The sequence below is a fragment of the Rhinopithecus roxellana genome, chromosome 13 (genome assembly GCF_007565055.1).
Source record: "Rhinopithecus roxellana isolate Shanxi Qingling chromosome 13, ASM756505v1, whole genome shotgun sequence".
Classification (NCBI taxonomy): domain Eukaryota; kingdom Metazoa; phylum Chordata; class Mammalia; order Primates; family Cercopithecidae; genus Rhinopithecus; species Rhinopithecus roxellana.
The window spans coordinates 117,599,357-117,614,412 of NC_044561.1; the positions used below are offsets into that span (position 1 = coordinate 117,599,357).

Below are 15,056 nucleotides of genomic sequence, written 5' to 3' on the forward strand. Positions count from 1 at the left end.
GATGGGAAGAGAGAGTGGAGGATCATGGGGGTTTTATGGGCAGCAGCATTCCTCACTTCTGCCCACATTCATTGGCCACAACTCAGTCATGTGGTCGCCCCACCTCAATGCAAAGTGGAGTAGTCCCTGGTGAGTGGCAGCCACTTTCCAACAACTACTGTGTCCTATGGACTGAGAACACTGGGTGACAGTGATCCATCTCTGCCTCGTGCAGTTATCATCATCTCTACTTCACAGATGACGAGTCGAATCTCAGAGAGGGTAAGTGACCTGTGAGAAGTCACCCAGCCAGGAGCCCTATCTTACTGCCTTCAATCCAGGGATCTTTCCTCTATCTCAGTGTTTCCCAACTGTGTTAGACCATTCTCACATTGCGATAAAGAAATACCTGAGACTGGGTAATTTATAAAGAAAGGAGGTGTAATTGGCTCGTGGTTCTGCAGGCTATACAGAAAGCATGGCACCAGCACCTGCTTGGCTTCTGGTGAGACCTCAGAAAGCTTCCAATCATGGCCAAAGGCAAAGGGGAAGTTGGCATATCACATGGTGAGAGAGGAAGCAAGACAGAGTAGGGGAAGGTGTGCCACATACTTATTTTTTTATTTTTTTAATTTTGCTTTCTTAACCTGTTCCTGACCACACACTTTTAAACAATCAGATCTCACAAGAACTTACTGACTATTGCAAGGACAGCACCAAGCCAAGAGGGGTACACCCCCATGATCCAATCACCTCCTACCAGGCCCCACCTCCAGCACTGGGGACTACATTTCAACATGAAATTTGGTGGAGACACAGATGCAAACCGTATCACCAACCTTGCATCTCATGAGAATCACCTACAGCACTTGTTAAACCTGCAAGATTGTGACCCTGGGAGCATACAGGATTGAATTTTCCTTCAAAACATACCATGCCCTTTTTTGCAAAATCAAACAGTGAACAACAACAAAAATTTCACAAAGGAGTGACAAAAAATGTATGCTGAACCAGGGAGGCTAATGTAGCAACTGAGACTTGATAGAAAATGTAGCTACAGGTCTTGTGGCAGCCAAAGCAAAAGGGAAACCCAGGGACCACAGAACATCTGTTACCTGGTAGAAGGAGGTTCACCGGTTCCTTCTGAGCAGGGTTTACAGCCTGGGGGATGAGGTACCCAGGAGTCCTCAGCAGCATGATGGATGGGGATGGGTGGTCGGGGGTAAGAGGGAGGACTGAGCTTATCTTCCTAGTACATCTATTTCCATCTGTTGTCCCAGGGTCTGCTTCTGTATTTCCTCAATGGTAAATAAATCAAAACACAGTATTTATAGTAATGGAAGTATAGGTGTATTAAGGAACTTTGCTGAAGTTCTTAAGAATGTTTAGGGCAGACTTTGTGACAGCAAAGGCATTATGGGCTTTCTTTGGGCTCACCTGGTTATGCCTTGGTAGAAGATGCGACCTGGAACCAATGACTTGACATTTCTGAGCCTCGCCTTTCTCATCTGTGAAAAATGATGATTGTGCAGATGAAATGAGATGATGCATGTAAGGGGCTTAGGTTGATAAATGTTTGCTGTGCCGTTGTTTATATTCTTACCATATTATCATGACCTTATGGCTAGGAGCACAGACTCTGGAGCCAGACTGCCTATGTTCACATCAGCCTCACCACCTACCAGCTCGATGACCTTGAGCAAGGTCACTTAGCCTCTCTGTGCCTCAGTTTCCTTCTCTGTAAAATGAAGCTAATAGGAGTATTGTGAGAGCTAAATGGGCTGATAGTTGTAAAGCTCTTAGAACAGTGTCTGGGCATACAGTAAGTGCTATGTAAGTGTCTGTTAAATATATCATAGTCTGTTCCCTCTACCCTTCGAGGCCCTTCAGGGGAAAAGTTAGAAGATAACAGCTTCAACGCGAGACAAGTAATTTCCAGACACTAATTTCTAAAGGAACAGATCTCTGGAATCCCAGTTAAGAGGTATTTGCCCCTTAGAAGACTGAGAGGCAGGAAAGCGTTGATGATGGTGGAATCTTTGGCAGGTGCCTGGCCCCACACGCTGAGCTGTTTGGGGGGCACGACCTACTTCCTCGGGTTCCTTCCATCCTTGCAGGGAGCCTGACACTGAGAGCTGGCGGCTTTTCTGGCGCGGGCCAGGGGCGGGCCAGGGGGAGGAGAAGGAAGGAGCTCCCGGGATCCCCTCGCCCCCTCCCCCAACTGCCCGGTGAGTAATGACATTCACGGAGCCGGGAGGGAGGGAGGAGAGGGGCAGGCTCGGCGAGGCCATGTGATGCTGGGCGAGAGAGAGCCGCCGCGCCGGAGCCTCCTTCTTTCCTGCCTCTGATTCCGGGCTGTCATGGCGACCCCCAACAATCTGACCCCCACCAACTGCAGCTGGTGGCCCATCTCCGCGCTGGAGAGCGATGCGGCCAAGCCGGCGGAGGCCCCCGACGCTCGCGAGGCGGCCAGCCCCGCCCATTGGCCCAGGGAGAGCCTGGTTCTGTACCACTGGACCCAGTCCTTCAGCTCGCAGAAGGTAGAGCCTGGCCGGGAGCCGCCTGCGCCGGTGGCCGGGAGGTTTGGGGAAGGGAGCCCCAGGGCTTGAGGGATCTGACGGCAGCGAAAGACTGGAGGGGGAAACCTGGGGTCTGGGGGTTCCGGAGGTCGGGGGACGCGGGGGTTCCTTCCAGGGCTGCTCACCTGGGAGGCGACAGGCCCTGTCTGGGCCCCAGGAGCACAGTTCTCAATTTTAGGAGCATCCATTCTGCCTCTTTCCCTCCCAGAAATAGCAGGTCTGTCGGGGTGCGGGGCGCGGGCGAGTGGGGGGGGGGGTGGGGGCTGAGAAAAGAGACAAAGGCGAGGGGAAGAGAATGGGCACTGCTGGGAAGACGGCCTGGTGGGGTGGGAGGTGCTGCTGCTGCAGGGAGGGAGAAGAAGCGCTTCCTGGGGTCCAGCCCCGGTAGCCCCCTCTCAGTCCCTCCCTGCACGCTGCCCTCCCGGACACTGCAGCCTCCCAGGTCACAGCTCCTCCGCCCCTCTGTCTGCGGGCCTTCTTCTGGCTGGGGCTTGGAGGGTCTGTCCCCAGTCGTCGCCCACCCCCCACTCCGTGTCTTGGGCTGAGAAGGAAGGAGTTAAACTATCCCCTCACACCAGCTCCGCTCAGCCCATCAGGTCTCTGTTTTGCTCTTAAAGGCACAGAGTGGCTTCAGCCCCTAAAATGCTTCTAGGACCTAGGGGAGCTGAGGGGCAGTTGGAAATCCAGTCTTATGCTGGATTCTCAGGGTTCCCGCTTCCTGGGGGTGAGGCAGTGAACTGCACCCCTCAGACAGGGGCGCCTCTAGGGGCGCAATCTCCCACCCTGGGCGGTTGTCCCGTCTCTGGGCCACGGATTCAGCACCATGGCCAGGGCCCAGAGGCAGGTCCTGCCGGGGCCTAAGCGACACCACTGCCTGACCCTCTGACTCCTGTTCTTCCTGGAAGATCCTTTTGTTCCACTCGCTTCTTTTTCCAGATGGAAAAACAGATTGCATGAAGAAAAAGGGCCTTGAAACCCAAAGACTTGGGTTTGAGTCTTGGTCCAGGCTCATTTCATCATCTGGAAAGCCGGATAGTGATAACAACAATAGCTACTTCCAATCCCAACTCCTTCTCAGGGTTGCTGATAGCGTTGTTGAAGAAGGGGTATAACTTAGGAACTCAGTGTTATAAACTGGGACTACTCAAACTTGAGCGTGCATTAGAATCCCTGGAGGATCCTGCTTAAAACTCAGACTGCTGGATTCTACCCCAACGGTTCTGATTCAGTGGGTCTGGAATGGGGTCCAAGATGCTGCTTTTTCAACAAGTGACCAGGTGATGCTGATGAAGCTGGTCCACCAATCATATTACCCACTGACTCACTGTGGAGCTGTGGACAGGTCCCTTTGCCTTTCCAAAGCCTCAGCTTTATAATCTGTAAAATGGGGTGAATGCAGTAACTTCCTCAGAGGGCTATTGTGAGAGTGAAATGTGATATGATGCACAAAAAGTACTGATGGCAGTGCCTGGCGAGTGGTCAAGACTGTTGATAATGAGTGTTATGATTTTTTTTTTTTTTTTTTTTTTTTGAGACAGAGTCTTGCTCTGTTACCCAGGCTGGAGTGCAGTGGCACGATCTCGGCTCACCACAACCTCCGCCTCCTGGGTTCAAGCGATTCTCCTCTCTCAGCCTCCTGAGTAGCTGGGACTACAGGCACACACCACAATACCCAGCTAAATTTTTTGTATTTTTGGTAGAGATGGGGTTTCACCATGTTTGCCAGGCTAGTCTCGAACTCCTGATCTCAAGTGATCCACCTGCTTTGGCCTCCCAAAGTGCTAGGATTACAGGCATGAGCCACCACGTGCTGCCATTATGATGTTATTAAAGCACTAGGTAAAGGAGGGGTCAGAGTTAGTCAAGGTCATACTGGAGTCACCCACAAATTCTGCACATGCTTGCACATGCCATGCCTCGTGCAAGGAGCCTGGGGATGGGGGCTCTGGAGATGAATCAGACTGCCCTTCAGATTCTAGAACCTCCTTCCACCTAGAACCTCAGGAAGGGGGCCCCAGCGGCTGGGACCAGATGGGGGCAGGGAGATGGCATCTCCCATAACCATATCATGAGGGAGCCTCCTGTTCTTTGCCTCATGAAATATTTCCTATGTAGCCTGAGCTCAGGGCTGAGGTGGCCCCTGAGTCAGGACGAGACCATCTGCTGCAGCCCCACTTTGGACCAAGTCTCTGGCCAAGCTAACCTGGGCATCTTTTTGTCTCCCATACCAGGGCCTTCCCCCTACCCAGGGACCCATGGTGGATTCTAGAAGCAGTGTAGCTTGGCAGAAAGGGCATGGGCTCTGCAGTCATATAGTCCTGGGTTCTATTTTCATCTTGGCTACTTACTGGCTGAATGACCTTGGACAAGTCACTTTATCTCTCTGTGCCTCAATGTCCTTATCCGGAAAAGGGATTTTACATCCTATGCTGCAGAATTCCTGTAGAAGACATAGGCATATGTTAACTGCCTGGCATGTAGTAGGAGCTGAGCAGGTGAGTTTGCTTCCTTCTCTCCAATCCTGAAGGGCCTTAATTCTATAAAGAGGGCAGTCTCCCATTGTCAAGCATCTAAATAACCTGTCTTTAATGGCACATGAAATGTTAATGAAGAAAAATAGCCCACCTCTAGGAGTGACGGTGGCTCCATTGGGCATCTGGAGATCATTCCAGACCCAGAGGGCAAGAGGACAGTGTGTGGGTCCAGGACCCAGACTCTATGACCAGACTGCCCGGCTTCCATCTCAGCTCTACCACTGACCAGCTGGGTAATCCAGTGCAAGCTGCTTAACCTCTCATGCCCCAATTACCCACACCTGTAAATTGAGAATATTAATGGTGCCTCCCCAACAGGGTCGTTGTAAGGATTCTGCAAATGTATCCATGTCAATCACCTAGAATAGCACGTGGCACATAGAAAGTGCTCAGTTAAGTGCTGGGTGCTGTTATAAAGGCATGGATTTTGGAATCAGCCAGACATGTGGTCAAACCCCAACTCTGCCATTCCCAGCCATGTGACTTTGTGCAAGTATCTTCTTTATCTCTCTAAGGCAGCTTTCTCATATATTTGGGGGAGAGGGTTGGGGAGATAGAGTGATATCATGCATGTTCACACACTTAGCACAATGCTTTAAATAACTGCCTGTTACTAGTGAGCTTTCAAGCCCTATCATAGGTCATGGTTTGGGGCCACAGGGTTTGAAGGAGGCTCTAAATGCCTAAGATCAATGTTAGGATGCTTCTGAGGCTATTCCTGCCCCCAGCCTCCTCATCCTTTGTGGGGAAGAGTGAGGTCAGGAGGGGCAGAAATGCAGGGAGTCAGACCAAGGTTCTAGCGCTGCCAGTCCCACTAACTGGCTGTGTGACCTGACCCTCTCTGGTCCTCAGTTTTCTCAGCAGGGAAATGAAGCAGATGTTTGATACAGCCTGCCTCCCTCCTCCTTCCCCAGGCAAGAAGAACTGCCCTACCTCTCGGTGCCCCCTGCCTTTGGGGCATCCATCTGTCCTCCTACCTGCCACTTTTCAAAAACCAAGATTGCTACATCCTAGCTGTGTGACTGGGCAAGTCACTTACAATCTCTATGCCTGTTTCCTCTTCTTAAAAGTGAGGGTACTGGGAGGTACTAGTACCAATCTCATTGGAATTCATAGGGATTAAGATCTAATGCGTGTAAAGCTCTACAATAGTGCCTGGCACAGAGGAGATGCTAATAAGAGTTGGCTGCTGTTACTGCTGTTATTTCCACCAGAGTGAGTCTCTGAGGGCTGTCCCTGGCTCCCTGCAGCAAGCCTGGTTCATGGTTCCTTTACTGCCTCCTCTCAGGGTCTGCCCTGTCTTGGATGTACCTCTGGAGGGCCCCTGGCCTAGCCTTCAGCTCCCAGGGGCAAGAGACCCAAGTCTGGGGCCTCCCAGAGGCCAGTTCTGACACCCAGGGATGGCAGGAGAGAAGCAAGGGGTGAAGGATGAAGCAAGGAATGAAGGATGAAGGGTCTCTCTCCCACCCTGCCCTTGCCTTTCAAACTCTTAGGGCTGGTCCTCCAACTTGTCCATGCTGCACTTGACCATTACCGCCTCCCTTCACCTAAGAGGAGCCCCACAGAGGAGAGCTGATGGGGACAGCAACGAGACACATCCTCCCACTTCTCTGCTCAGAAGCCTGCTGTGGCTCCCCAGGTCCCTCCAGGAAAACTCCAGAGTCCTCACAATGGCCTCAGGCCCCCCTGCAGGGTCCTAACCTTACTTGAGTCAAGACCTAAGTTGGGGGAAGCGTATGGGCCCTTCTCAGAATAATGTTTTTAATTGAATAAAATAAAATGCATAGGATTTTTAGATTAGAACGAAAACCAATCATATTGAAGTATGGCGTTATATAATAATATTTATGTTTCTGTATTAACCCCTTATATAACACGGTCTGGTGGCTGGTCTCATAACAACTGTCATGTTGGAGTCGTGATGAATGCGCATGATATTTTGAGGCAACTGCAACAACTGTGAAGTGATGAAAATATCTGATTGCTAGTGGTGACAATATTGCAGGCACTGCTAAACGCTACCCTACTTTATCGCCTACATTCATAATTGAAGAAAATGCTAACTGTCAGTTTGAGATTACTGAAAATAAACATGTAATTTTCCCATCCTAGTTCAAGGAGGCTCTGAATTAATTCATGGACCCCTTGGCCTGGGAGTGTGAATTAAAAGATCCTGTGTACAACCTGGTCAGGTGTGGTGGCTCACACCTGTAATCCCAGCACTGTGGGAGGCCAAGGCAGGCAGATCATCTGATGTCAGGAGTTCAAGACCAGTCTAGCCAACAGGTGAAACCCTGTCTCTCCTAAAAATAAAGGCTGGGTGTGGTGGCTCACGCCTGTAATCCCAGCACTTTGGGAAGCCAAGGCGGGCGGATCACCTGAGGTTAGGAGTTTGAGACCAGCCTGACCAACATGGTGAAATCCCGTCTCTACTAAAAATACCAAAATTAGCTGGGCATGGTGGTGCACACCTGTGATCCCAGCTACTCGGGAGGCTGAGACAAGAGAATCGCTTGAACCCGGGAGGCGAAGGTTGCAATCAGCTGAGATTGCACCACTGCACTCCAGCCTGGGTAACAAGAGTGAAACTCCAGCTCAAAACAAACAAACAAACAAAAAACAAAAATTAGCCAGGTATGGTGGCACATGCCTGTAGTCCCAGCTACTTGGGAGGCTGAGGCAGGAAAATTGCTTGAACCCAGGAGGCGGAGGTTGCAGTGAGCTAAGATTGCACCATTGAACTCCAGCCTGGACAACAGAGTAAGAGCCTGTCTCAAAAAAAAAGATCCTGTGTGCAACCCTTTCTGCTCCTACCCTCCTTGTCTATTCCTGACTGCCCTGCCCCAGACACACTGGCTTCCTTGCTGTCTTTTGAGTATGTCCAACATGCTTAGAGCCTTAGCACTGGCTGTTCCCTCTGGCTGAAGCTCTCTTCCCCAGGTCCCGGTGTGGACCACTCCCTCACTTCTTTCGAGCCTTTGCTCAAGTGCTACCTTCTCGAGAGGCCTGCCCTAATAGACCACCTTAATTAAAATTGCTACCTTTCTCCCCTGACACCCTGGTACCCCGATTCCCCTTCCCTGCTCTATTTTCTCTTTTTTCGGAAGCACTCACCATCTTTTGACAGACCAAATTGCTTATCATCTGCCTGCCCCCACTAACATGTCAGTTCCCTGAGAGCAGGGATCATCGTTTTGTTCACTGCTGAGTTTCCAACAAGACCTGGCACATAGTAGGCAGGCAATAAACAAGCGGTGAAAAGTGATAGATTTGCAAGCTGTAAGGTGTTATGTTAAAAAGCCATTTGACCCTGTAAATCTAAAACTGCTCTAAAAATAAGACCTATTAATTTAAAAAAAAAAAAGAATTTGAAATACGCTGAGGTCAGAGATGCTAAGTGTCTTTTACAAAGTCACACCGCAACTACATGACTAGGCAGAGACACCAACCCAGCCCATCACATAAACAAGGGCCTGGGTGAGGAGCAGCAGCACCTGACCATGACAACGAGGCACTGTGGGTGATTTTCAGGCACCCACAGGGAAGCTTGTTTACCCAGAGATGGTTGATGTCTAATCACACTAAGTGGTGACCACCTAGCTCTTGTCCAGCCTCCAGGGAGCAGAGATGGCAGATGGCCTTGGTAGCTGAATGCCCTTCCCTTAGGCTTGGTTTCCTCTCTGGGTCCCCCTCCCCCACAGGGTGACACATGGCTGTGGCCTGTAGCTCTGCTAAAGGTGAAAGTCTCCTTGGCTGCCTGCCAGGGTGACCCCAAAGCAGCGCCAAGCAGGATTATCATACCTCTAAAGATAGTCCCCTCCCCAAATAGCAGCCCTATCTGACAGCTTCATGGGAGACCCAGGGCAGGTCATGGGAGCGGCCCCTGGAGGCAGGTGCCCTGCCAAGATGGAAGGCCAACTGTCTGGCCCTACAAAGGGCAAAGGCCTGGTTTGGGCTGTTTCCACCCATTCAGAGGTCCCAGCCTGGCCTGGAGGATGGAGGGCCAGGTAAAGACAAGAGAAGGGGGCTTTCTGCTCCAGCCAAACTCCAGTCTCCACTGCTCTGGGCTTCTCCAGGGCACAGGTCACCTATGAGCTCAAATATACACATGCATACATGCTCCCACGCATGCACACTAACACTGACACAGGCACACACTCATATGTGCACACATGGGCACTCTCACATCCACACTCACACAGTCCTTGAATACTCACACTTACTCATACATTTATCCATGCACACCCACACTCACGCACACGCAGACACATACACACACATTTGCTCACTCATACACATGCACTCACACGCTCAGACCCAAACAGATGCTGCCCCTGGGCTGCTCACTCTCTGCAACAGTTTTTCCCCCTCTCTCAGACAGAACCAGAAGCTCCCTCCCACTGCCGAGGAGGGAGGCAGAGCCAGCCCTGTCTCCTGCCTCCTGCAAGGTTGTGAATGTAGCAGTGTCAGCTTGCAGCAGGGCTGCGGGGCACTCTGTGAACACTGAATCCAGCCCCCTTGTTTTGTTGATGAGAAAAAGGAGGCTCAGAAAGGGGCAGCGATAGCTCTAAGGTCACACAGCATTGCTATGGCAGATCCGAGATGAGGACTTGAGTCCCTGCCTCCTAGCTCAGGGTCTCTACCTGCACCATGCACCCCACCTATAGGACCTGCTCTTGACTAATGGAGCAAATAAGGCTGTGAATGAATGTTGGGTGTTTCAGGGTAAGTTACCTTTCCCTTCCCACGATCCACATAACAGGAGGAGGTGTTTATGTTCACTGTGAGGGTGGGCCATGAAGTACTCTAGGACACACCAGGGTGTGTGCATGGTGTGTGTGTGTAATAAGTGATGCTAGAACTCATATATTAACCTTCTGTGCTGGGGCTGTTTCCACAACACCCCACTTCAACCTCACACTTGCATTCCTCACTTCACAGAAGCTAGAAATCAGAAAGAGCAAGTGACTTGTTCAAGGTCACAGAGCAAATAAGCAGTAGAGCTAGGTTTTCAAGTCAAAGTCTGTCTGCCTCCAAAACCTGCCCTCATACCAGCAGCTGAGACACATTATCGCTACTGTGTTCCAGGCACCATTCCACAGGGACTAATGCATTTAATCCTCACAACAGGCCTCCGAGGCAATTACTATAGGACTTCCACTGGATAAGAGGAGAAACTGAGGCACAAAGAAGTAAAGCTGGCCAGGCATGGTGGCTCACGCCTGTAATCCCAGCACTTTGGGGGGTCAAGGCAGGTAGATCACTTGAGGTCAGGAGTTCAAGACCCGCCTGGCCAATATGGTGAAACCCCATCTCTACTAAAAATACAAAAATTAGCCGGGTGTGGTGGCACACTCCTGTAATCCCAGCTTCTCAGGAGGCTGAGGCAGGAGAACTGCTTGAACCCAGGAGGCAGAGGTTGCAGTGAGCTAAGATCGCACCACTGCACTCCAGCCTGAGCAACAGAGGGAGACTCTGTCTTAAAAAAAAAAAAAAAAAAAAAAAAAAAAAAAAAAAAGTGAAGCTACTTGTAAAGCCAAGTCATCTAGCAAATAAGTGTAAAGCTGGGATTTGAACCGACACCATGCAGATTCTGCCCATGACGCCGCTTAACTTGTGTCAAGTTCTGGATGCTTAACTTGTCCCAAGAACCACCATCTCAGCTGTGGGTGGAGACACTGATACTCAAGGGGAATGGGCCTTTCCTCTTTTGGGGATACCCTCCCTCTCCCCTGGACCAGAGTGGAAGTTTGGGAGGAAAGCGTAAGAATGGGGCCACTTGCCATCTTGCCAGGGGATCTTGGACAAGTCCATCCTTCCTTCTGAGTCTCAGTCCACAGGCAGGGGGCAATAGGACTAGGTGATCTCTAACCATCTTCTAGCTCAGAAATATTGGGCTGGGTCAGGAGCATGCCCCAGCCTCAAGGCTCTCTGGCAGCTTCTACTAGCTCAAGTGTTTGTCTGGGACCCCCTAGAAATGTAAAGACTCAGGAAGGGGCAGGCCCAGAACTCCCTGGAAGGAGCTCTCAGGGCAGAGAGCAGTGCTTTGGGAGTCAAGAACCTTGCTTCCAGTTTAAAGTGTGCTGCTGAATTGCTGTGTGACTCTGGGTAGATTACTTGCCCTCTCTGGGCTTTAGTTTTCTCATCAAAAAAAAATCTACCCTGCTGTAGGGGCTATTGTGAGTTTCCAACCAGGCAACCAGATGAGAAGGTGTTTGGGGGAAATAAAGGGCTCGACTAATGTTGGCAAATTACTTTTCCCCTCACTTAGTATCCCAAATAATTTGAGGAATTTAGCTATTGATTATGATAATGATAAGAATTTCTGGCCAGGCACGGTGGCTAACACCTGTAATCCCAGCAGTTTGGGAGGCCGAGGTGGCCAGATCACCTGAGGTCAGGAGTTCAAGACTAGCCTGACCAACATGGGAAAACCCTGTCCCTACTAAAAATACAAAAATTAGCTGGGCGTAGGGGTGGGAGCCTGTAGTCTCAACTACTTGGGAGGCTGAGGCAGAAGAATCGCTTGAGCCCAGGAGGCAGAGGTTGCCAAGAGCTGAGATTGCGCCACTGCACTCCAGCCTGGGCAACAGAGCAAGACTCTGTCTCAAAAAATGAAAAAAAAAACAAAAAAGAGTTTCTGTGAATTTCCTGGCCAGATCCACTCCTGGGGCCAGGCTGAGTGTTCAACTGTGATAACGATGATCATGAATTGAGTGCCAAGCATTTGTCCCAGACTCTGGGTTGGTACTGTCAATACTCTCATTTTTAAAATAAGGAAACTGAGGCTCAGAAAGTTTAAGGACTTTGCCCACACTCACAGCCAGGAATCCTATCCCAGGTGTGTCCAGCTGTCAAATCCAGCCCCTTAGCCACCCGGCCGAATTGACCTTTGTCCCCCAAGCAGAACTGCGCTCCTCCCTCCACCAGGCACATGCCCCTGGGAGATATCCCCCCAAACCCAGGTGCCCAAGAATGGGCTGAAAGCAATCGTGTCCCCTCCTGTGTGTGACCTCTGACCTCCCTCCCCGCACACCCCCGCCCCACCTGGGCAGAGTGTCCCCATGTGTCCGCCCGCCTTCCCCGCTCTGACCCTGGCGCCTGCAGGTGCGGCTGGTGATCGCCGAGAAGGGCCTGGTGTGCGAGGAGCGGGATGTGAGCCTGCCACAGAGTGAGCACAAGGAGCCGTGGTTCATGCGGCTCAACCTGGGCGAGGAGGTGCCCGTCATCATCCACCGCGACAACATCATCAGTGACTATGACCAGATCATTGACTATGTGGAGCGCACCTTCACAGGAGGTACGGCTGCCTCCCCACCCAGGGGCCCACTCCATACCACAGATCCCCAGGGGCCCCCACAGGCTCAGACAGGGTCCCAGAACTTTGGGAAGCCTGGGAAATTCACTGGAGCCATGGGCAAGGCCCAGTCTCCCCAAAAAACAGCCACAGAGCCACAGGCAGGGTTCAGATGCCCCCAAGAGCCCCAGAGCCACAGGCGTGGCTACTGATCCATAAGGAACCCAGAGACCTCCCTCTCCCCTGGTACCGTAAGGGCACAACCCAGACACCATCCCCACCAGGAGCAGTGGGGCTATAGCCCTTTCCCCCAAGCTCTGGAGTCACAGGCATGGCCCCTTCAGCATGAGTAGCTCCAGACCACCCTCTAGGTCCCCACAGACAGGGTCCAGATCTCCCAGGGGTTCCAGAGCAAGGGCAGGGCCCAGCTCCCTCTGGAACATAGATTCCCTAGGAACCGTAGGAACCCGAAGACACGGTCTCAGACACCCCAGAACCCTGAGACAGGGGAGGGCCCAGGTACCCCAGAACCCTGTGGATAGGGGTGGGCCCAGGCACTCCACAACCCCACGGGTAGGGGAGCTCCCAGACACCCCAAAACCCTGCAGACAGGGGAGGGCCCTGACACCCCAAAACCCTGCAGACAGGGGAGCGCCCGGACACCTCAGAACCTCGCAGACAGGGGAGGGCCCAGATACCCCAGAACCTCACAGAGCCCCCCGTCCTCTCCCCACTTAGGCCCTCATCAGGCTCAGGAACTCACTGCCCATTGCAGAAGTTCAGACAGCCATTGGGAGGGCATCAGGGCCCAGACATGCACTGTTTTAAAAGAATGTGAATTGGTTGCCAACGTTTAAAAGTCCAGGGGACCCAAGCACCGAACACCCAGGTTGCAGCTTCTCTTAAATCCTGCAACACTGGGGCCTAGGCGCTCGCCGGGCAGCAAGTCTCGAGCTGAGAGGAGCTAACCCTCGGGGACAGCTTGGCAGAGCCCGGTGAGGAGAGATGGCCGGGCCACCATTAGGACCCCTGTCTGCCAGCAGCCAAGCCCGAGCGTGGGTGGGCCCGGGGCCTCTGGGCAGAGACATCTTGGGGCTCAGGGATGCTGGGGGCAGGTGGCCGGGGCAGATGCCCCTCTGGCTGCCCTGCCCAGCCCCTGGCTGTGCCCACAGAGCACGTGGTGGCCCTGATGCCCGAGGTGGGCAGCCCACAGCACGCGCGGGTGCTGCAGTACCGGGAGCTGCTGGACGCGCTGCCCATGGACGCCTACACGCACGGTTGCATCCTGCACCCCGAGCTCACCACCGACTCCATGATCCCCAAGTACGCCACGGCCGAGATCCGCAGTGAGTGCCAGGGCTGCGAGACGGCCCCTCCGCTTCCCCCATTCCCTGCCACTCCTTTCTTCCAAAGGAAGAAAGGCCCTCTCCTGGGCCTCTCTCTGTCCTCCCCTTCCTCCTCCTTCTCTCCCTCTTGCATTCTCCATTTGTCCCCACCTCTCTCTGAGTGCTCGGGGTTGGTTTCTGACTCTGCTGGTCTCTCTCACTCTTGCTCTTTCTCTCTGTGCCTCTTGCTTGCCATCTCCTTCACCCCCGACTTCCCAGCCTTCCATCTCATTCACCCAGTTTCTAACAGAATATATCTCTCTTCCTGTCTGCCAGTCTCGCTCCCATCCCCCTCCCCTGCCCCCTACTCTTGTCCTGCCCTCCCATAAAGAGACTATGCGGCTGTCTGTCCCCACAAGGTTTGTTCTCCCCGCACGAGTTTCAGCCTTAGATAGTCAGGGCTGTGCTTGGTGGCCAAGGGCACTGAGTGACCTCAGGGTTAGGATTACCAAGGAAGGCTGCCCAGATGTGACAAGTGGGGTCTTGGATTGAAGGTCACCCATGAGCATATCCTGTCCTAATGGCCAGCCTAGACATGCTCACAGCCTGTCCTTTTGTATCTGACACCCAGTGAATGGATGTTGGATTAAATCAGATAATCCCTCAGCAACTGTTTACAGACTACGATCTAGGCTTTGAACAAACACCATGGGGTCCTACAGCCAAAAGACACCTGAAGATTCTCAGTAGATAATAGGTGCTCAGTAAATGGTCACGTCATCCTCCTCAAAGGAATGTGGCTAATGTTCAAAGGCAGGGTTGAGGTGGTATTAAGTTGTAGAACTCAACCCTGTCCCTTGAGAACCACTGTCATGGAACAAGACTCAGAATATTTTTTTTCTTCTTTTCTTTTCTCTCTCTCTTTTTTTTTTTTTTTTTTTTTTTTTTGTGAGACAGGGTCTCCCATTCCCATCCAGGCTGGAGTGCAGTGGCACAATCTTGACCCATTGCATCCTCCTCCTCCCAGTCTCAAGTGATTCTCCCACCTCAGCCTCCCAAGTAGCTGGGACCACAGGCACATGCTGCCACGTCTGGTTAATTGTTTTGTATTTTTGGTAGAGATGAGGTTTTGCCATATTGCCCATGCTGGTCTTGAACTCCTGACTTCAGGTGATCTGCCCACCTTAACCTCCCAAAGTGCTGGAATTACAGGCATGAGCCACAGTATGTGACCAAGACTCAGGATTGACCTATACATCCGGCTCCCAGCAACAGCCCCCTCAACAACATTTATGAGGCCCTGGGGACTGGGGAGAGACAGGAATAGATACAGCTTCTGCCG

At 52.1% G+C, this 15,056-nt stretch overlaps 1 protein-coding gene across 6 annotated transcripts in view; it reads left to right on the forward strand.

The window, feature by feature from the left end:
• The first annotated feature begins 2,092 nt into the window (after positions 1-2,092).
• GDAP1L1 (ganglioside induced differentiation associated protein 1 like 1) overlaps positions 2,093-15,056 on the forward strand; it is a 34,036-nt gene continuing 21,072 nt past the window's right edge. Inside the window, exons 1-3 of one of the 6 annotated variants that reach the window (XM_010384289.2) lie at positions 2,093-2,207; positions 12,200-12,392; positions 13,562-13,735. In XM_010384289.2, the coding sequence (XP_010382591.1) occupies positions 12,287-12,392; positions 13,562-13,735 (280 nt within the window). In that variant the 5' untranslated portion in view covers positions 2,093-2,207; positions 12,200-12,286. Of the gene's footprint in view, positions 2,208-2,262; positions 2,520-12,189; positions 12,393-13,504; positions 13,736-15,056 lie in introns of those variants that run through there. The other 5 variants (XM_010384288.2, XM_010384284.2, XM_010384285.2 and 2 more) reach the window with 5 other exon arrangements.